General features: G+C 41.3%; 1 protein-coding gene and 1 long non-coding RNA gene across 2 annotated transcripts in view; both read right to left on the bottom strand.

Annotated features, from left to right (window-relative positions):
- The window catches only part of DPY19L1 (dpy-19 like C-mannosyltransferase 1), a 45,908-nt gene extending 39,816 nt beyond the window's left edge, over nucleotides 1-6,092 (bottom strand). Inside the window, exons 1-2 of the mRNA XM_027729089.1 lie at nucleotides 5,804-6,092; nucleotides 4,816-4,884 (exon numbers count right to left, since the gene is read on the bottom strand). Of these exons, the coding sequence (XP_027584890.1) occupies nucleotides 4,816-4,884; nucleotides 5,804-6,092 (358 nt within the window). The remainder of the gene's footprint in view (nucleotides 1-4,815; nucleotides 4,885-5,803) is intronic.
- A 2,557-nt stretch (nucleotides 6,093-8,649) lies between these two features.
- On the bottom strand, nucleotides 8,650-17,831 carry LOC113992118. Its single transcript, XR_005564793.1, has 4 exons — nucleotides 17,565-17,831; nucleotides 15,429-16,609; nucleotides 13,698-13,819; nucleotides 8,650-10,174 (listed from the first exon to the last, which is right to left on the bottom strand). It is a non-coding gene; the product is annotated as an uncharacterized LOC113992118 (long non-coding RNA).
- Nucleotides 17,832-23,683: the final 5,852 nt, after the last annotated feature.

The following is a 23,683-nucleotide window of genomic DNA, read 5'->3' as shown; positions in this document are numbered from 1 at the left end:
CCTGCATCACTCAAGTGGGACCACCAGAATCTAATGCACGTACTACATCTATCAACAACAAAACTGAATTACAAGCATTTTTTTTTTTTTTAATAAGGACAAATATTTTTAGCATTTATGACACCTCCTGTGACTGTTCACTCAACTCCTGCTCAGATTTTTGCCAATACACAACTCAAGCTAAGGCCTGATGCATGCTACAAGCAGTGCTGCTAGGCCAAAGTAAGGGCAAAAAACAGGCAGGACCTGGTGACCAGAGAGGGCTTAAGGTCACTATGCAGCCATTATCACCTGCAGCTTGCTGTCTCCTGCAGCCATAATCCTTGCATATTGATTGTCCAGCAGTGTCCTCAGAAACTGCTAACTCATGGAAATGCTATAGACCAAACTTCCAAGCTGGAAGGTATAAATATGTCAGCTTAGCCAAAAAGTTTTTGAAGCTGCTGGACTGGTGAGGCTTTCATACTTCCCAGTGTGATACAGGGGACGCCTACACCGTGATGAAAAACGAAGGATGAACACTCCCACCATCATCTAGGTAATTATCTTGCTCACAGGTGCACAGGTTAGAAGCTTCAAGTTGAGTTGTGAATTAGAGAACCTGTGAGTTCAACCCCTCATGCCTTAAGTGATGAGTAAGTAAATTCCCATGTTAGACTAGTCTCTACAAAGGGGACTGAGCCCTTGTTTGTCATGTTTGTTTTCTCTCCCCATGAGTTCATTAAATAAATTTTAATTTACAAATTACATTTTGATGTAAATATCAGAAATCCAAATGGACCATGACAACCAACACAAATCTCATTGTGACTATAATTGCTAGAAAAAATAGACTGCATGCAGTAACGTTCCATTTGTCCATTCGAAGACTGTCTTCACTGCTGTCACATAAGTACAGAGGTAATCTGAGGGACAAAGGAAAAAGACAAATGATGATAAAGCAGTAGGTTAACAATCTAGGTCTCTGACCTCTTGAGCATGACAAGATCCACAGAGAGCAGAAACCACTCCATTTTCCTTGGGCAGCATTGACAACGTATACAGAGCTCAGCATGGAAGCAAAGCCAGCATAAGTGAGGGATAATGGGCAGGCATTTAGGGGGATCACAGTGTTCCTCCTAGACTGAGGGTGTCTTGGTTGCCCTCTAGGCACACAGTGGCTTTCTGCCACAGAAGGGTCTGGCAGACTAGTTGTCTTCAATCCATGAAAATCTTTATGGTTAATGAAGAGCCCTCTTATTCACATAGGCTTTACAGAATAGAGAGAAAGCGGAGAAGATAATCACCTGCCCTACTTACACCCAGCTGGGGCCAGAAAGGTGCTGAGCACTGTGTCTCTCTCCAGGGTGCTGATCAGCACACAACTCCCCCCATTCCTGGGCACAGCCCTTGCCTCTATGGCGATGTGGAATGGATCAAATTGCTTACACATCGGTAAAACATACAGCAATGCCAGCACATCGATGCAGAAGACAGTCAGAGAGTTAGTGAATGCACATGTGTTCAGATTGAATTTTACAAGAGTGTGGTTGGCTGCTTCTGGAAAGCAGCAGGAATAAGAGAAAGAAAAACACCTTTGCAAAAGCACTAAATTTATGTGGAATGGGAGTGGACTTCATGTACGTTTCATGTCCTAGTATAAAAAAATCCACTGCGCAGGCTCAAAGGGTTAATGACCTTTCCCAAATCTTCGCTCGCGAAGACTGGCCATACTATATACATATCCAAACCAGATATTCCTCCAGTAAAGAGCCTGGAAGTGCTGGTGATGGCAGTACTTGTCATCATTGTCACTACAAGGTTCACAAAATTAGTTTGTTGCATTATGATCTAATTTTAAAATTAAAGTTTTGTATATGAAGATCTGCAAGGTGAAGCTGGGCAAGACAGAAATTAAAAATAATAAAAAAAAAAGAAACAAAAATTACCTAACAGGGAAAAAAAATTCTACACTACCTGCCTGTACCATTTAACATTTAGCTCAAGGTGAACACTTCACATAGTAGTTGAGGTTAGGCAAGGTTGGATTCCAGTTAGAAAATGAAGACCTCAAACTTTTACTTAAAACTTCACATTATTACATATACTTTCTGGAAAAAAAAAAAAAAAAAACAACAAAGAATTGCTCAGTGTAAGCAGAACTTGACGTCTTCTGAAAGGTTCAGGAGCTGCAGGCTTTTTTTTATACTAAGGACATTTACATTAGTTCTCATGGAAAGCTGCAAATTTCTTTTTCAGAAAAGCAGATATTGATCTGACATGGAATTCCGGGTAAACACATTAGCTATATCAGCAATGCAGCAAACCATGTTCCGTAAGAAAAACACATTTTGCAGTAATTCTATGGAATGAAATAGAGCAGTCCATATCTTTCTTAGTTATTACTTATTGAGTAATAATTGCACATTGGCACAGGGCATTATTTCATTTCTTAGCAACATTCCTAAGACTCCCAGTAAGATTAGATGCTGAAATACATTCACATATACACATACCACATCTACAAAAAAAATAAAATAAAAAAAAAAATCAATTTTAAGACAGATTATATGTTAGGTAAGAATATACAATAAAGTCAAATGCATATTAGCTACCAATACTGTTCATTATCTCAAATTCACATGGTTCCAAATAAGCCAAATATGCAGTATTTTATTGATGCAAATAAATTATCTATTAATATGGAAATTACATTTCACTTTCAAACATACCACTTATTTCATTGAGAAAACAATATCTCTCAATCTTATTCTTCAGTAAATGTTTCATTTTAAGTCAATGCAGGAACAGTAAATACATTCACAGTTATTTTGGAGAATTTCATACACATTTTTACAAAAATTCACAATATCACTCTATTATAAATACAAAATTAAGACCTTTCATTATCGCACAGCAATGTAATTACTCACATTTCAAGAGACAATGGTCTTAATTCATGGACTTCCACTGTGAGTACAAATCGGCATTTTTCAACACACTGCATTAATCTAGTTTCTGATTCAAAACATTCAGATCAGCTCTCTTAAATTACCATCCTTTGATCCTATTAATGTCCTTACTGGGGAAAGAATGAAGTAGAGGACTGGAAGGGAATACTATAGTCTAATGCTACAAACACTTACACAGCTACTATGTACTTGAACTTGCAGGTGCCATTTTCTCACCCAACCTAAGAATCCCTAAAAGCAAAGCATATGATAAGATTTTTGCAGACTAGGGCTATTATGTAAAATCTGATAGATTTCCTATTTTTGCCTGTGTGCTGTTCTAAGAAAAGCAATATGAATGGCATCTAAAAAGGATTTTAATTCTGGAAATTAAATACTGAAGAATAAAGCCATTCTTTGGCTTTATTTACCAAGAGAACAACAGATGCTGAGATACTGTAATCTAGCAGGATGTGAAGCATACAAGAAACTAATACTTGGCAAATACCCACAAAGTGTTGAGGTAGGAATACAGCAAAACTGGAAAGAATGAGGAACCTGTAAGCACAGACTACTTCTGCAACTTAGTCAAGTTGTTCCATTTTGAGATTCTGTTCAATATAAAAAGGACACCTTCAAGAAAAAGGTCTCAAGTCAATGGTCATTTAAAAAAAACCCCAACATAAGAGGGTAAAGTGTAGTATAAGACTATCCTTGAAATTTTTGACAATTTTATTGCTGCATTGGAGGTAATTTGCATGAGAAAAAATTTCACACTCTATAACAAAACCAGCTCCAGCTCTGGGAGCCTGTTTTTAAAACATGGGCCTTAAAGCTTAAGCAAAATGACAACAAAAATTCAAATACCAGTAAAACTAATCAAACCCCACTATTTCATATTTAGTGTATTCTTTGCTACTGCAAATATTGTATGTTATCACATAATTTGCTGTCAAGGTCTTACTGCTATTAAAAATGTAAATACCTCCCTGATGTATTTAACTGATTATCTGAGTTTCACAGACAAATTCAAATCCCAGAAATTATAAAGCTCTTTCCCTAATCTGCTCTCAAATAATTTTTCAATTTTGACCATCAGTTTAATGTTTCTATGTCATTTAAGTAACTGTGAGTCTAGGAAATGCTGACTAAACAGATGTAAGCAAAGCAATTCAGGAACACTATTCATCAATTAGTTTGTAATCTAAGGGTTATTTCCCTGCTATTCCTTTGCAATGTAATTCATCAAACTGAAGAAACTCCCTTTGGCAACCAGGACTACTGGTGCTGTGATTAATAGTACCAGCATCGTTGGAGTACCATGACAGTCTTTTACTATAATACCTTTAAGGGTATATATAACTCTGCATCTTACAAATATGCTACTACTTAACATTTGTTGACTTTAGGAATGCATTTCTTATTTAATTTCACAAACACTTTAGGTGCTTTTTTCAAGACTTTGGCCATTAGCCATTTCATTATTTACTCAAAAATATTCCCAAATAACATCTGAACTTACATCCCCCTACAGCTCTATGTTCTTCCATCCATAATTCTTCTCAAGCAAGCTGTTTTGAATAAATTACTCCATAAGAATTGCTGCTTTTTTTTCTCCCCTAGAAATTAATGACTGAATAGGAAAGATCCATAAATATCTGGAATTCTTTTTCCTACAAATGTTGTGATACCACATCAACTGCTACAGTAACAGCTTTACAAAAGTTACCAGGCAGGAAGTTATTTCCTGTCCATTTTCAACATAAGCTATGTTTTTTGTGTTTTTCCAAGATGTATTTACAAATACATTTTGACAGTTTACAATTCCGGAGAAAGAAAGGTAAAAAGAAGAGCATTTACTCCCAAATATATTTCTTCTACTTACCCAGAAGAAATGTGAGCCATATCTTGCTATCAGCTTTTATGATGAAGGCCTTTTTGTCGACAACAAATACTGCCAAAAGAACACAAGTACCTTAAGAACAGCCCCTGTAAAAGGAACTCTGAACTTTGCAACATCAGTTTTAAGTAAAAATCTTGACTAGACTTCAAAAATGCTGAAACTTCATACAGAGAGTTCGTAATTACACATAAAAGCTTTAAACAGCACAGATAGGCTATTCAGGTGACTATACAAATCATTAAGTTTTTTATTTCTGAAAGAACATCTACAAAATAGCTTGTCAAAGGAGGATTTCTACACAGGTATGTTACCGACAAATTTGTTCAAACAGGAAGTCGAGACTTTTATAGTACACACAACCCTCCACTCCTTCAGCAGCGCGTTATCAAGAAACAAGCTGGTCATGCCAGCACTATGAACTGCGCTAGTCAACACCACCAGAGGGACTGTTTTAACAAGAGTTAGTTACACAAACAGCACGTTTCCCCACTTCTCCCCCAAAGGATGCTGAAGTGGTAAAAAAAACTCTTCTTCCTTCCCCTTGCCCCTGGTTCTCGCCGATCCCCGTGTGGCTCTTGTCAGCTTTTCTCTCTTTTTACCCGCCACCGCGTTGTGAGGGGCTGGAGGACGGGCCCGGGCAGGGCGGGAGCGCGACCGGCCCCTGTCCCGGGCAGTGCCAGACACCGCCCTCCCGCCTCCCTCCCTCCAGCCGGGAGACCAGCGGGGTGCCCGCTTCCTGCCCGCCACCCCCGGACCGCTGCTTCCCGAGGAAGGACGTCCCGGCGCTCCCTTCCCCGAGAACAGCCACCGCGTACCACGGGGGCTCGCCTGCCGTGCCGGGACACTCGGAAAGAGGGGCTGGAGGCGACACCCAGCCCCACCGCGCTCCCCCCGGGCGGAAGGGCTGCCCCCCATCCTGGCGGGGGCACAGGGAGCGGGGAGGGGGCAGGATTCGGGGTAGTAGCCTCACCTCGGAGCTGCTCTCCGAAGACGCGCAGGAGCCTCAGGGGCCCGCGGCGGAGGGGGAGCGGGACCTGCTGGGCCGCGGGCCCCTCCCGGCAGGATCCCCGAGGGTCGCCCCGGGCTCCACGCCGGCCGCCGCCTCCCTTCCGCATGGTGCGGGCCCCGCCGGAGAGCTGCTGCCTGCCCGGCGAGTGCGGCCGGCGGCCGCGGCTGGGGCTGGCGCCTGGCGACTGCTGCTGCTGCCCGGGCTTGAGCGGCGGCGACTCTTTGTTCCTGCCTCGGCTCGGGACGACCATCTCCGCATAGTCCCCGCCGGGGCCGGGGCGCCGCGCCGGAGGGGAGGGGAGCCGAGCCGAGCCGATGAGGGCGGTGCTCGGCGAGGAGCTTCCCCCACCCCCTGGCAGGGCCCGGAGGCCACGGGGCGGAGCCGCAGTCGGCGGGCTCGTAGTACCGGGGCGAGGGGACGGCCGATCCCTGCTCCGCCGCCGCCCGCTCCGCCCGGCTGGGCACGTGGGGGAGGGGGCGGCGCTGCCGGCGGGGCGGGGAGCGGCCCCCGCGCCCCCCCGCGCCCCCTGCTCCGCCCCGCCGCTCACGGACGCACCGCCCCCTCAGCCCGGCGGGGAGGAGGAGCAGGAGGACGAGGAGGCGGGAGTGAAGCTCTTGTCGCTCACCCCCTCCCTCTCTTGCCAGAGGGCCGGGGGAGGTTTTCCCGCCGGTCGCCGAGCGGGCGGGGCTGCCGCCACCCTCACGCAGCAGTGGTCTCTTGCCCCTGGTGTTTCTCTTGGTTGCCCTTCCCGTTCCCGGGCCGTTCAGCTTTGTAAGCGTTGACTCGGTTAAACCGAGCCCACCCCAGAAGTGCCCTTCCCCCCGCCCAAATTGCCAAAATTTTAACTGCCAGGAGGTAACCCGGCTGTGTTTTTTGTTGCCATGTCCTAGGGGCTTCCCCGCCACAGAAGACATCCTTCTTTCCTCCTCTTGCACCTCCTCGTTATGGAATTTAAACATGGGTTTGCCTTACCATGTGCCAGCGATGTGGCCTCTCAGCCCAGGAGCACCAGGCAGCTCCAGCCCAAACCTTGCTTTGGGTTCAGGGGTTAAAAGGCCTTATTATGCACAAGTTCTGCATAACGCGGACCCTTGAGGTATTGTTTTATGACTTTTCCAGAGCAGTTCTCCTCAGGAACTTCTCAGCAGCAACCACTGTAGCTCCTACTGTAACAGCTGGAATTACTGTTCTTTGAAGAGTGTTGAATGTACAGCACAACTGTCAAACAAGACCCAGCTGCAGAAAACTGTCGTTCCTCCTCCTACCAGTGCTTTAGCACAGAGCAGTGCTTAGGCAGCAGCTCATCCGATAGGGATACATTAATTTAATTACCACTTTTTGATAGTGTTGATTAAGTATAGCAGAATATAACATCTTCAGTAACTGCAACCTCTCCAAGCAGATCCATTTCATTCTTTCCTCCCTAACATCTTCTTTTTGTCCCCTGGAAGTCCTTTCTTGATGGTACCTATTCCCTGCCTCCTAGATGCTCATCATTGCTGTCTTCAGGCTTTTCTTTATCCCTCTGCTCTCTTTATTTCTCTCTTTGGTTCTGCTCTCAAGTTTTCTACGTTTGAAACTCTCTGCTTCTTTTTCCTGGCTTTTCCATATTTTTTCTCTGTCATAACAGATGTAGGTATCTTTCTAAAATGTTTACCACCTCTTTCTTTTCATCTCTTTTTCCTAGTTACTTTTATGAATCCTAGCCTGTGAAACACATGGTTTGAGCCTTATGTGGCAAATACTGTACTAAGATAGTATATAAAAAATTGTTCAATAATATATATATAGTTTTATACCTACCGAGGTAATGAATGTGTAAGGACAGGATGGCTTTTGTGTCTTTGTGGTAGTAGGAAGGCTGTTTACACCACAATAAGGGTGTAAAGATACAAACCTGTAAAGGTACTAAACAAATACCTGTGGGGCTGACAGAGGGCCTGTGTGTCTCTTGGCTCCACTTGTCTTTCCTCACTGAGGGAAAATAGCCCTTCACTAGCTCTTTTGGGGAGATAATTGCAAAGGGCATGTCTTACATTGATCTCAAAAGGTGAGCAAGGAAGAAATAGTATTTTTCATATAAAACAGCCAGTCTCCTGAGTACGTAGGCCCTTCTTCCAGTGTGAATTACATGTACCAATTTCATATTGCAAGAAACATTTATCTGTGCTTATTAAAGGGAAGACACTTCAAGTGTTTGAAGAATACATGCTATTTTTCCCACCTGCTTTTCAAGAGAAAGAGTTCCACAGTCTGCTCTTTTTTATATTTGATTTTAATCAAGTAGCCTTGTCGTAAATTTAGTAACCAAAGGAGTCTATTGTTGCTGTCTGAGTGATTGAAGGGTACAGGCTCCAGATAGAGTTTTTAATGTAACCGACATAGAAAAAGAGCAGTATGATATGTTCTGCTGATTTTTAGCTCCTGAGACCTATTTTCAATTTTTGCCAAAACCAGTAGAGTCATGGAACACTTAGAAACTTGAAGGGTTGATATTATTAAGGTTCAAATAATCGCTGTGGGATGGCTCAACCATTGAGGTTAACTGGGCCTGCTCCAGCCTTCAGCAAACCAATTACCTTCAGGCTGTTTCCTTTTATTAAAGCTCTTCAGGCAATTTATTTCAAAGGGTACCACCCACAGAATCTGATTACAAAGGCAAGTACTACTAAACAACTCTAAAGGTTTTAAAAGTTACTATAAGTATGGAAAAATAGAACGTGACATTCTTAAATGTGAAGGTGCCCATATTCAGCAACTATGAAATGCTATAGAACACCATCAACACTACTTCAAAAGAGCTGCAGTAGAACGGTACACCTCTAAAAACAAAATGACACGTTTCAGTCTGTAAGACACAAGTCGTAAGAAATAAACCTCGGGTTTATATCATCACAGGAATTGCATATTTTTTCCAGAAGTGCTATGTTTAATATCTAACATCACGTTTCAGACAGAGTAGCTCATTACTAATCCTGCACATCACAGCCAAAGGAGTAATTCCAATAAATCAGCACAGACCTTACTGTTTATAACAAAAAGGAAGGGGAAGAAGGAAATATATCTCTGAAAATAAATTGAATTTCTCTTAACTCTCAAGGATGTTGAAGGATATATGTTAAGTCCACAGGAGAGACATCATCTTAATCAGTTTATCTTAACTCCTTTTGTCCAGGGAGTGCAAAATCCATAAGCTGTTGCTTCACAGTTTTCTACTGTCCCAGGACAAGGCACATCGTGGAACACAACATTCTTCTCTATCTCTTCTAGATCTTCTCTGCCTCTTTGCTCGCACATTTTCCATGATCACTGGACTGTCTCTTCGTATTTCCAAACCACTCTGATAGATATCAGCAACCTTAGCTGGATAGTGATTGTGGCACACTGTCAGCGAAGATAACTCACAGTCCTCAGGAATGAGACCCTGCAAGTGAAACGCACTGGCCTTGGCAGTTCCTATATATTCTCTAACATTATTCATTCCTCAGGACACTGGACAGGCACACCTCATTATCAAACAGTCCAGAGCTTGCTTTCTTTTCTTCCACTCATTCTCATCTTCTGTACTGTTTCTTGACACCAGTTCTCTCTCTTCCTCTTGCCTCAAGTGAGACCTTTACTTTACAGTTTATTACCACTACTAACCCCTTCTCTCTCCCAAGGAGATCCGAATAAGAGTGCCTGTAGAGATTCCTTTTTTCAGTCTGTAATGATGTTTCTTGTACTTCTCTGCTTTGTTCCAGCGGCACAGCCTCAGAGCATATTCTGCAGATTTTCTGACAAAGCTGCCTTTGCCACCTACCATGGGGCTTTGCTTCTGTGAAGTTTGTGTTGATCCCACACACTTTCACACATTCAGCAGCAGACTTAATAATAGCAGGACTGCATTGTAGCAAGTTAGGGAACTTCAGGCTCTTTTTCCTTGGTTTATTTAATCCAAGGTTAACATGTTTCGGAAAGTATGTCGCTTCACCAAACAGTTCTCTGGCTGCTGCATGGTTAGATGTGCTCAACCTAGCATTAAACTAGTCATTTTGAGTGCTGACAGCAACAGAGCTGCAGCAATGTGGAGCTCAGAGCCCCAGGTAACTAGCTGGGAAGTTAGAGGGTTTTGAGCTCCACACTATATGGCCATATCTGACTTAACTCATTATTAATACTGATTGAGCTTCAGTCAAAACCAAGCAGACAAACTCTTACTTACAGAAAGAACTTTATGAGAACAGAAATAGTTGGGACCTCTTCTTGTGAAGACCAAGCCGAATAGAAGTGCAGAAGGCAAAGAAATCTCTTAAGGCAGAAGTAAAAATGCAGGATTGCCCTTGGAGGAATCTGGCAGAAAAAAAAAACAGTGGAATGCGGTGGCAAACTATTATAGTGTGTACCTTGTCCTATTTAACAGCATTGTTGGACCAGTTCACTTTCTGCAGGATATCACTATTCCCCTTGGAGTCAACCCCTTTAAACATACATTGCCTACATCCTGAAGAGGGAAAAATATGCTTCTGGTGAGTTATTTATACAGCAATCTGATCTCTACTTGCACATCTGTGTTCATATGTGTCTTCTCTCACTTTTATAGTTGCAGTGGCATTTCAACTATATATATGAAAAACTATATAGAACTGGAACATCTGTGTCAGTATGGCTAACTGCTCAAACAAGCAAAAATTTGTTTCTACTAGAAACAAATAAGAACAATTTACCCAGCTTGCCTACCCTGGCAAAAAGAACAACAAAAAAAATCACATATTTACAAGGAGAGGTCCTGAAGGCCCTTCTTTCTTTGACAAAGAAATTACTTCCTTCATTTCTATGACAGTGATTGTAAATCTCAAAGTTCCTGCTGCCAGAATAACACTGAAGAACATTGGTGAGTCACAAAACCTAATTAGTCTCCACCAGACTTTTTCAGATTTCTTGGCTTTTGGTTTCCAGTACCATATATTCATGCTACCTTAAATGCTTCCCTGCAGCTCTGAAAAAATAATAACTAAAGAAAAAAGGACAATAGATACTATGACTAGCAGGAAAAAAATTTAGGCTACACTGGGAACCTTTAGGATTAACATATCTCCAGTTGCCCTTCTTCCTTGCTGTAGACAGAATGATGAAAGCAGCACAGCCATTCACTTGTCCTATTGAGCAGCTGATTTGTGAGATTTGCCAATGCCCCCTCCTAAAGCATGGAGTGTGATCATTTCCTCCCAACTGAGGCCTGGAATGTTTCTGTAATTCTTCACTGTCCTGAGGACTTTTAACTCCTCTGCATAACATAATCTCCTTACAGCTTTCAAAATGAAGATCTCTTGCTGCACACTCTACATTCTCATCGTGTGGCATTTGGCCACTGTGAGTAGTCATGCTAATTTGGCATAGATGCCATGATTCACAGCCACAGCAACTGCATCTCATTATGCTTTTCTTTGCAGGAGAAAATTGTAGAGTAAGTTATCTGAGGACCCCAGAACTCACTGTTACAAGCAGAAGTGATGGATCCAGTTCCCCCTAACTTGATTTACTAGCCACTGTGGTTTTACTTAATGTTTTGTGGAGTTAGTGTTTATCTGCTGTGTCTCTAAGTAGCAGTCCTGCAGTGACAAGCAGGAGCTAAGTGATAACAACAGAACAGGACCATATTAACATGGACTGAGTTACTTTTCATGGCAGACGAAATCTCTGTGAGATTGAGAATATGGACACCATTTATAGTGGAAATATGGGAGGGCCAGCAATGGACTTAGAATAGAAAGAGGAGAAAAGCAATGATCTGGAAGTGCTCACAGATTAGCTTTTCGGTGACCAACTGGCAGAGCAACCAGATGTAAGAAACAGTAGGGCTCTTGAAATATGTTGCCATATCAAAGTCAATAAATCTACACTGATGGAGATTTACTGGCACATCTGTTTTGGCAAGAGTGAGAGAAGCTTGCGGACCACTGTGTAATACAAACTATATCAGAAACAGCAGCAGTCTAAGCTTGCCTGTTCAGATGTTAACAAGTTTATTTCTGTTTCACGCTTTGCTTAACCTGACACGCATTTTGGTGGGGATTTCAGTATGTGCTATGCTGCCCTGGTTAGTGAAGGTAGAGAACAGGCAAATTAAAACAGCAGTAGAAAGTACCTCTGGCAAACTAAGCAAAATGGAAGACCAGACTGAAGGCAAGATAATCCTACACAGTGAACACCCCTTAAATGACAAACAAAGCTGTGCCTTGGGAATGCTGTTTGCTTGTTTTATATGACTGAGAAAAGGTGAATTCTTTCTGACAAACTGAAGTGACTAACATGGTCACTTCAAGGGCTGCAGGGCGTCCTTTCTTGATAAATCTTGTCTTTTTGCTAGGTACCTTATCAAGAGAAGAAAATGTTGCTGATGCTACAAACCCTTTAATTTATACCCATACAAAACTAAAAATAGGACATTGTCCTTGTTGGTGACTTGCAACAGCAGTTACATCTTCTCATCTTCTTCCTCACATTTTCAATTTTTGATAATCTGTCTCAAAGCATGATCCTGAATACTTGTGTGCTTTCATGATACATTCTTAAACCTTGTTAACAATAACACTCAAATCAAGCTTTAAAGATTATCTTCCCTAAACATAAAGATGTACCACAGTGTCAAGCAACTTGATGGAATTCATCCCTTTCTTTCAATTTTCCAAGTGAGTATTTGTAGGCATCGTGGCTTTACACTACCTATCATTGTGTTCCCCTCCCCTTGCTTTTTCACATTGCCTCTCTAGTCTCCTGAACTACTATGAAACAAATAGAGCACATTTTCACTTGGAATACGGCATTTGTCTGTGTCCCATCAACTGTGCTCACAAACAGGTACGACTAAAGCCTAGTTTGAAGCTTATTTTTGAGGTCACAGTGCCCTCTACTGTCCAAGGCATCCTCTTTACTTCTGCATCATAGTTAAAAGCAAAATTATGCCAAGTGTTTATATACTTTTTCCTCCCCCGGAATTAACACATTCATTTCTTTTTCAATATGCATTCATTTCTTTTTCAATTTCATCTAGACTAGCAGGCCAAGTCTGGGTTGTTTTATTGATTAAACAGGCCATTGTCATTTCTTGCTGACTCTAATGCTGCTTTGTCAGAGTTGCTGATAATTTAAATTAAGCCACTGATCTATGCAGAGCTTGAATCACACCTGACTTGTAAATGTTGAGTAATTCTACATGAGGAAGTGCTTTGACATGCATGCAAAGTAAGAAGAATCAGGCCTGTGTTTCAAGTACAAATTGTAAATCCATCTGCCACAGATTTGTATTGCTCCAGGTGATCATTCTGACTCTGCAGATACAAATCACCTATAAGATACAGAGATGTCCTTTACAAACTCCTCTTCCGTTTGTGTTTGCCTTCACCATCTCTCTTCATGAATGGCGTGTGGTACTTTAGGTAATTTCACTTTCCCATGAGTGTTGCCTGGAGCACCACAGACTGTCCTGCAAGTGAGCCTGGGACCATCCCTGCCCTCACACCAACCCATTGCTCCCAAGTAACCACAGATCCCTTGTGACACTCCCTCTCTCACCCTAAAAGCCCCATTAACCTTTACACAAGATGTGGACTGCTCTGCCCACCCCATTCCTACCACTAGGAAATCCTCTTTTCTTTTGATCTTAGCAAAGAGAATTCAAATCAAAAGAAGTATCTATAGCCAAGAAAAATCCCTAGCCTAGCCCACTTCTCAAGAAGTGTGCAGCAGGTAGCACTGAAGGGGTTATGGGAGGGGGAGGGGAAACACTTCCTTCTTAAATATAGTTTGATGCTTCTTTTTTTTTTTAAGCTTGTCAGAACAACTCATTACACTCAGAGAGCAGCAGTTGACTTACTGTTTCACAAGGCAGGTGCAACCACTCCAGCTCCTCGAGGTGCTACAACTTGTTTCCCAGTAGGGTGTTTTGTAGCATGATTCCTCATAGCATGACACGTAGGAGTTCAGAGGATTTACCTTCTGGAGAGATTACATTGGTGATATATATCAATGTACATACTGATTGTGGACTGAAGCCTGAATATAGGACAGCATTCATTTTCTCATGTTAGCCTGATAGCAAAATGAGAATTCACTAAACAATGCGCTTTCAAGTGTGCATATACAAGTGTATGTGTTTCCATGCATGTATATATAAAAAGCATCTATAAAATACTAAAAATCAAACTGCACTGCTGGGCATGGAAGACATATTTCAAAAGACATACTTGTCTTTAGCCATTTCTCCCATGCAACTGTCACATCACAGAGTTACAGAGAATTTCACTGATACTGAGCAGAGCTGACATTCCAGAATGACCCCAAGGGCTGCACTGCAAGGAAACTGTGGCCCACTAGTAAACCTGGGTTTTGCTGAAGAAATACTTCATGGGAAGGATGCTTTTAAAATTGCCACTTAATGGAAGCATAAGAGAGTGTCAAAGAGCAGAATGCAGAATCAGAAAAAGGTGATAAAGTTTTAAAAAGTGTTTTTTCTTTAGAGAAATCTTTTCCATCTGTTGATGTGTTACTTGGAAAAATTCTGTCTGCCTTTCAAACAGAAAGGGATTCATTACCTGCTATAACTTGCAAGCTACCTGTACCATGTTTAAAGTAATTTCCTGTTAGCGTACCATATGCATATGCAGAATTGTGTTTTGCAAGCAGCAAAACAGAACCTCCACGTTTCAGCTGTCATTATAAGCCTTATTGCCAGCATTATTAGAAAAACCGCAGAGGAAAGAATGCAAAATAAATTATGATAGTCTTACTTTACAGTAAACTGATAAAAAATCTCTTACATTAGAATGAAATCAGTCAACAGTGTTGTAGTTCTAGGAAAACAAAATGTTACATTGGAGTATGTGAAAAAGAGTTTCATATCTCACTCATGAAGTCATCTATTAACTCCAGTTAGTACTGGTGAGATCTCAGTTAAAAGAATGTGTCTAGTAATGAACACTGCACTTTGGGAAAGCTATGGACCCACTGAAGGATGAGGAGTTTTCCTAATCTCCTTTACCCCTTACTGTCATTCCTATTTTACATCAGCAATGGTAGTTGCAAAGCAGATTTCCACCTCCATGAAGCACATAAATACAGCAGAAAACCCCCTTGAAGTCTACAGAAGGAGATTGTGAAAAATTTCCTGGAGAAGAGTAATCAGAGGGAATGCAATATCAGTTTTCAAATAGGCAAAAGGTTGCTACAAGAAGAGACAGAAGCACTGGATAAGTAGTGAAGGGCTAAAATTTCAGTCTGGGTCAGGTTAGACATTAGGACCAATTTCTAAGGAAAGAATAGTTAAGCATCAGAAACTTTAAAGGACCTGTGGAATCTCCATTGTTGGGGCTTCTTAAAAGGAAATAAGATAAACATCTTTCAGAGGTGGTTTAATTATAAACTGATCTTGGCTTGAGCCAAGGAGATGATCTTTGACGATCCCTTCCTGCCCTACTTTTTATTATTATATACCAGCTAATCCCTCAATGAGTATTTATGAAAAAATTTCATCCCAAGTATGCCCTGACCCAGCTTTGAGCTGGAGACCACCCAGCTCCTCATATACCAAGGAAAATGCAATTATTACCCTGATATGCCATTCTCTGGTTGTTTATCATGAAGGTTGTATGTAACTTGGAGATGGAATACATCGGCAACACCTTCAGATTTTGACAACACCTGAAAAATCAAAGAGAAACCAAACAAGAAAAGAGAAAGAACTCCGAAAACAAAAGAGCAAGGGCATACCTGTATTATTTACTTGGGGTTTTCTTTTGATGTGGGAGAGCAAAATAAGGAGGAGGAAACACTGAGTGTGTAGTTAAAAACTAGCTTGGGTCTTAAAGAGGCACACAGGTTTCACTAATGGGTCTACCACAGATCTACTTTGTAAGTACAATGGATGATCTAAAATGAGTAATAAACAAGGAAGGAAGGGAGTTGTGACAATAACTGATTAATAGCATTAAGAACAGGGTCTGTGTATGTGGAATGAGAATGAAGAGGGACAGGCAATAAATGGAGAAGAAAATGAAAAGTCAGAGGACAAAGAAGAAAAGGGGGAGGAAAAGTCATATTGTAGAAGAGTCTTAAATGTGCAAGTGCAACAGAGGCCTAACTCCAATAGAGATTCTGCTATTTTCAGTGTTCCTTACGTTTCTAAAGTAGTGCTATGGGTGGAAAGGAAATACCTAAGTGCTGGAGTGAATTTTGGCCCCAGAACCTGGATCTCCTGACCTGCTGCTTATAGTAGTTCAGAGGCCCCAAGACCTCACACTCCCAGGGATGTGTAAAAGCTCAGTCAGTCATAGTTAAATTTTGCATGTAATCTAAGAGATTGAGAAGACACCCTTCTATGTACCTTCTCTACCCCAGGATACAATAAATATTGCTTTCTCAAAGAGTCACATTTACTCTATTGCCCATGTTCAAGAATGGGTCTCACTGTCTCTTGCTTGATAGATTTTTGCTGCTGTCTTCTTTTAAACTGACTTGAGGTCTCTTCATCCTCAGGATTTCTACAGGTAAGTCCCAAAGGTCTTACGGGGAACATGTTTATGGTCCTCCCTCCTCATTGTCACTACTACCTGAAATAGAATCATATTCAACTTGCCATCAGCCAGGACTCCCAGGTTCCTTTCTGCAGCACTGCTCTCCAGCCTCTTGTTCCTTAATCTATACACACAACCAGGTTTGCCCTATCCCAGGTGCAGAATCTGGCACTTGCCTGTGTTAAACTTCATAGAAGAACGTAGAAGAACTGCACCCCTTGAGCATGAAGGAAAGGAAAGTTAAAGCAGGCAAAGAAGTTCACACCTACAGACACCTTACAAGAAGAAAGATTGCAACTACACCTTCAAGTTTTTATCACATTTCTCTTGTTGTAAGCTTTACCTCAATAAATACTGTCAGGTTTCTGTCCTATCTCTGCTTTACTCTCCAGAGTTGCCCTATCCTTGTGGTACAGTCTCTGTAATTTTAACACTAATGGAATCTTCTTTTCTGTGGTTTAGCCCTCCTATTTCTAAAAAGCTCCCCAAATATGGCTTGGAAGAAGAAGGAATTCAAACTCAAGACCGGTCATATATCTTTACTCCCCGGAGTTGGTAGGGCTATGGCAGACACGTGCTCTGGACTTCAGCATTTCCATTAAAAACATATTTATTCCCATTTCACTAGGGAGTTCAGCTGAGACAACCTGATCCTTTCTCAGAGACTGATTCATCCATTTCAGGGAGTGAATCCCTTTCTTTCATTGTGTCCACTTGAATATAAAATCAATAATCATGAAGATTAAAGAGGAAAATAAGTCCTTAAACTCGTGATTTTTACTCAGTTACCTAAAGAAATGTCTCTGTATATATTATATATCTTTGTCTAATTATACCAAATGATCCTTTACAGTTTAGCCAATTTCAACTTCATTCAACATCACACTTTAAAATAGTAGGGTGTGTTTTTGTATTTGGATGGCTTCTGTATCAATAACAGTTTAGATCAATGCAATTTGTGGAAGGAAAAGAGGACAAAATGTTGAGACCACCACAAGAGAATAAATCACAGGGTCTCTTTATAGCTCGCCGTCAGCATGCTTTCTGAGACTCAAAGTGAAGGGCTGCAAACATGAAAATGGTTGCCACCAAAGCAAATACATGCATCTTTATGCAAACATTCGATCTACATAGTTTTGCCCTGAGTAAGGTGTTAGGTGTGGCACACTTACCCAGTTCAGCAGCAGCAAGTCCTGAACAACTATTCAGTTACACAACACTGGTGCGGAAAGAAAGCTCTAAGTGGGTGCAGACATCTGCTTTAATCCTTGCAAGGCTTCCTGAGCTTTATAAATTGCCTTTTGTGTCAATGAAAATCAGGCTGTGTATTTTCTGCCTGGTATGGTGTTGAGTACATGTTCCAAAAGTATTTGAAGATTACTTCTTTGTTAAGGCACAGACTGATAGACTTGTTTTGTCTACCTGGAAGAAATTAGAAGTAGTGGATACAAGCTAACTCTTTTCTCTTGTTCAGGTTCATTTATTGCAGACAACACTAATATTTGCTGAAAATAATAGAGTAAATAAAATATATGTCTTACCATCTGTAATCCAAAAAGACATTACAGTTTATGACTTTCTGGATGCCATCCAACCAGTAAGTAGACAACAACCAAACAAAACTACTGAGATAAAAACAAACCAGAGAAAATCCTAATCAACTTAAGGAACATAAATAGATAGCTGATGCAGGCCAGCACCCTTTCAATCACCATGTGGATTTTGCACCTGAGGACCTGGTAGAAAATCGGGGAAAATATACTGGACGCAGACTGTAGGTTAGGTATTGTGAAAGGGGGGGGGGGGCGGGGGGGGGAAGGATATTACTGCCTGAAAAACATCTGAAGCAGTACAGCGAAACTGTGCAGCAGTGGCAGAGTAGGTCCCTGTAGCAAGAACTGAGTTACCACTGTGTTACAGGGACTTGAGGTCACAGGAGGGAGGCCAGCGGGGAACCAGGGGAGTTTAAGGAATACCAGAGGTGGCATCTGGGGCGCATGGAAAATATCGGACACAGAACTCCTTCTGTTTCCTCCTTCGGACTTCTTCCCTTTCTCGGCTCACTCTCCCGGCTCCGTTCGCCTCCCCGAAGAGGCGGGTGCCGAGCCCCCCGTCCGCGCTCTGCCGGGGCCGCGGCCGGCGGGCAGGGCCGGGAGGGCCCGGGCGGCCCGGCCGCCGCCGCCAGCAGGGGGCACAGAGCGCCCGGGAAAGGCTCTGGCGCGGCCCCCGCCTCGGACAGCGGCGTTCCTGCCTGCCGGGCGGCGTTCGTCTCGTGGCTGTGTCCGCTTACGGGAGGGACGGGTCAGAAGGTATCCCAAAGGCCATTAGTTTTGAGTTAGACAAAGATGGGAACTGGCCACAGGTGAGGGACTCACTGATGCCTAATAAGAAATTGCGAAGGTGACTGCCCTCCGTTTAGTGCGGCACGCTCCATCCTGCCCTGCCGTGGCCTTTGCGGTGAGTTACTCCATGAGAAGAAGTTCCCCGATGGTGGTGGCACCTGAGCTGGAAGCGTTTCCCTGAGCTTTGAAGTTTCATGGCAAGGTTATGCTGTAAGGGGACATCTGGGCCCGGAGTTGTATACGTGTACATAAGGACGTCAGTGTGGGCAGCAGCTGTAAAGCTTCCAACCACTGGGGCACAGCAAAGAAGCGGGATTGTGGCACAGAGCACACAAAAGGGAGCCCCATCTCTACCTGTAAAAGGAGGCTGGTTGGAAAAGGCAGGGTTGCGGCACCTCCATCCTTCGGCAGAGTCGGCGCTCCACAATTCAAGATCATGTGGTACCTGGGGTAGCGGGGGAGAAGCTGTGGCCCTCAAAGTACTGCTCTCGCACATGCAAGATGGTCTAAATCTGTCACAGTACCCCAAGCCACAGAAGAAGGTATGAAGCTCCGTATTGTCTCAACCTTTACAGTAGTCAGGACCATAATTTTATGTAAGGTGGAGTTTTTTCATTGGATTTTTTTTTTTTTTTGCATCTAACAATTAAATGTGTGATGGAGTGCTAATGTATAATAAAGTAAAGATTAGATATTCAAATGAGGTAGTGTCTTAAGACCCCACATGGCCAAGAAGTTCAGTGATAAGTGAATTTGTCAAACAAAAAATCTGGTTCCTGGAAACGGAAATGAGTTTCTAATTCAGACCAAATGATTTTCAGCTGGAAATGGAAAGAGGGAAGTATATCAGAAGTTAAAAAAAGTTATTTGAGAGGTGATAAAGTATTTTAATATTTCATTTGAAACTGATGTAAATAAGTAAGTTAACAAAGAGTGATAATTAACCTGAGAACACAGTCAATATTGTCAGTGAATACAATGTATGCATTTACCCAAAATACGTGGATCTTCTTGTTCTTTTAAATCAGCCCTTTATGCTCCTCCAAATTTGAGTTTTGCATTTTCATTTAATTCTGAATTCATTTTCCCCTATTTTTCCAGTTCATCAGCCAACCAAAAAACATGCACAAGCCCAATTTTTTAGAGTCCTAATTAGGGCTGTGTAAAGAATGACAGTGAAAAGTCACTTTGCCGTCATTGTTTATTTTGGTTATGTTACTGGAATAAATTATATTAGAAAAAAATTTATTTGCTGACATAGCAACAACAGCAAAAGTTATTCTGTTTCCAGTCCCAAATATTAAAAAAAAAAAGAAAAAAACAGTGTCTGAACAAGAATTATAAGGTGTTTTAAATATTATTATCCTGAATTTTGAAGCAGATTTACTCCACCTATTTCCCTGCCACCTTTTTTCTTTTTAATGGAAGCTGGGGTTCTCATGAAATTTTGTTTCTCATGGCCATCTTTTAATAAAAACAGCAAAACAACACAAAAATTACAATAAAATTACAAAAGAAAAATCAGAGGGTTGCTTGGAGGGAAAAAGCTTTCCCTAATGCTGAACTGAAATGATTTGGTCTTAAAATTAGATTATGAGGAAGGCAACCGTCCCATATTCAAATTTAAAATTAGTCTTGTACTTTATAGCTCTACACCTGGATATCTGATCTGTGTGGGTCTGGGTGGAACAACTAGTTTATAATGTCTCGTCTATGTAAATAAGGAAATCCAGTAAAAACAGCTGAAACCTCACTTGTATTCATGAACAAGTTCCCTGCTACGTTCCTTTCCATCACAGAGATACACAGTACCTGTAGAATCAGGTTTATCCCCAAACCTTGTCATGTTTAAGAATCAGTGCTTTCTTTACTAGCAAAAGTGCAGACCATCACATAACATTTTTGTAAAGTCTTGCTTTTTTCTTTTTAAACTTGTGATTTCCTTCCTAGCTTAAAATGCTTCATTCAAACACTAATTTTAAAAGTGACTTCACATGGAGAAAACTATTTTAAGGCATTGGTTAATTCAACATCAGTGAAGTGTGGAGCAAAACAAAAATGAAGTCATTGTTCATTTTAAAATTAGTTATGTCATATTCAATGGTGGGGGAAATTTTGCAGACCTCTGTTTCTTTTCTCAATTTTATTCCAACAGATTGGTGCACTTATTAATTCTTATGGCTTTCATTAGTTAAATGAAGATGATACACAGTTCCATGTTTCCTTTTCTGGGGTCTTTTTTGTCTTCTCTAAATAATTTCCCCATCTGGATGCGTGTTCAGCACTTGTCATGAATCCCAGATAAAGCAGAAATCCATTATTGTCGTCCCATTTGTTGTCTTTATGTGTTTGGATAACTGGTTTAGCCACAGCCATGCAACTTATTTTATACGGACATACTCCAGAACCAAAGCAGGACACAGGGAAATAGCAGTGTATTCTAACACAAAAATTAGAATAAGCATTCATATTTCCTGTATTTAGGCATGCTTACACAGGTGATTTTTAAAGTTTTCTTCAGTCAGGATGTAGTATAGCTGAAATTTGGATGTATGATCTGATTTGCCTTCAGGTTATATGTCAGTGGAAACCTTCTTTCTAAGCTAGAGTTGTCTTTAACCATGCTGCAGTTCTGTTTATGATCATATTGCACGTGTGACTTTTAGTATTCTTTTTTGTGGTTTGCAATTTCTCGTGTGATTTTAGGTTTTCAAATGTCTGCCCTATTCTCGTGTTATCATGCAGGGCATAGTCAGTACAAAGTTTTATGCTTGGCACATAGAGCAATTCATCTCAAAATTACATGTTATTTGCTTAATTTGGTATTTCTATTTACACTAACTCTAAATACCCACTTAGATCTTATGATCAGCTTCCAATTTATTTCTACTGTAACATCCGGACAGTTGCTATTTAAGTCTTTCTAGATTTTCCAGTGTGTTCATTCTGGTGAAAGTGTCCATCTCATCACAGCTGCACTGCGGATTCACGTTTCCAGAATAATACAGGCATTAAAAATATTTTAAGCCATAAGTTTTTGTGTGTGAGAGAGAGACCTGTACATTGCAGATCTTAGGTTCTAGGCTCTTAGATCACTCCAGGAATCTACAGCCTTGAGTGGCTCTAGGCACAAGCTGACAAGGCATTTTCTCAACATCAAGTAGTCTGTGTGTCTCTGTGTTCCTGGACAAGGTGGGGACAAACCAATCCCAAACCTGCTGCCTGCTTTGCTGCCTATACCAAAACCCTGAAGAGGAAAACATTTTGCTTTTGCTGTTGGGGAGACTTTACATGCAGAGTGGCAGCAGCTGCTCAGGAGCAGGGTGGGAGGCACCACTTCCTGGCTGTGGTAAGAGCATGCCGACGCAATGCTTCTCCATATCTTTTTACACTCTGACTTCTCCCAACTTCTCTTTTGTCAAGACAGCTAGAGCCTATCCCTCAAATTCTGGACAGCAAAATTCAGTTTTGTCTATATTGTCATGATGGCAGTTTTGGTTTTGAGACAAGTATACAGGCTATTCTTCTGCAAAACACAAAACAACTAAGCTCCTAAGAAGAGGATCCACAAAAACCAACATGTCCAAAACCCCACAAACAAACAAAAAACAAACAAACAAAATAAATTAATCTCTGCAATTTACATGAGTGCTCTTATTATTTAGGTAGCAAATAAAAAGGAAGTATCCATGTGTTCTCTAACAGTTTGGCCAAAGTTGAAAGAACAGGAGAATAAAGGCATAATATTATGGCATGGAGCAAAAGAAGCTTTAAAGTAATTCAGGAAGGAATGTTAAAACGTTTAGGCTGGCCTCTGAAAAAACCATAAACCTTTTAAAATAGCAAACACTATAGCGCAGCCTTTCCAAACAGGACTTAGAAGCATGGTTCTTGCTAAAATTTGTGGGAGCTGTGCATCTACTTCCATAAGAGCTTTGAAATCTCAGCCTATAATAGTCCTTGTTAGTCTTTTCCCTCATCAGGTATGTAGGAAGGAAAACATTTTCTGTGACTGAAAACACAAGTAGTTGTCCATCCGGAACTACTGGAAACCATGCCAAGTTGTCTTAAGTGCTGGATAGGCTATACAATACATACTAATTCGTTTAAGAACAACTGGAAAGTGTTTAAAGTCCTGTAAAGGAAATTACGGGGGCAGAAGTGTTAGACTTTTTTATGTTCCTACAAAAATGCACAAGGTTCCTTGTGCATTGTAAAACGAGGGAGGGAGCAAAGGAGGCCAAAGTCTTTAACTCTCTGAAACAATCTAATCATCCTCTGGAAATGCACTGTTTGGGGTGACTGTGTTAACTGAAAATGGAGTGATTAAATAAAGTCAGGCTGATAAATCCCCTGAGTACTACTAACTTATTTGTAATATCATTGAAGATGAGTAGTATGACTGGTGTCTCAAGTCTAAAAGCTATGACATTCAGCGGGAAGGTAATTGAAGCCTGCCATTCCAAAGCCCTCGGTACATGTTCAGATATTATCAATGCAAATTTTATGACCAACGATTTGCATCAAGATAAAAATTAATTCCTCTTGGGATTGATCCATGAGAGAGCACAGGAAGAAATAATAATTGATTTGTGACTATGTATCAACCATGGCTTTAAGACAAGGAGTAAGATAAAGAGAAAAAAGCTGCTCTCCCCCACACTTCCCCCATACTTTTACGCCAGAGAACACCAGTGAAGACCATAGACTTGTTGTCTCCTAAAATCATATGGGATTTTCAACAGAAAGACCCCTAATTGAAAGCAGTCCAATTTCAGCAGCCCCTATTAAGCATAGACTACAGTTTAGGAATCACAGCTTCCTCTACCTCTGTGACAACTCAGAGAGTAGTTTCTGATGGCATCAGACACCTGAATTGCTTATTATTTTATAGCTAAAATTATGCTATGCATTGTCCCTGGAAGCTGATTGGAAGACAGTGCAGACTA

This window comes from Pipra filicauda, unplaced genomic scaffold (genome assembly GCF_003945595.2).
Source record: "Pipra filicauda isolate LSUMZ 115617 unplaced genomic scaffold, ASM394559v2 scaffold363_size724302_pilon, whole genome shotgun sequence".
NCBI lineage: Eukaryota > Metazoa > Chordata > Aves > Passeriformes > Pipridae > Pipra > Pipra filicauda.
The sequence above is the reverse complement of the archived record's forward strand: the minus strand, read 5'-3'. Positions and strand labels throughout refer to the sequence as shown.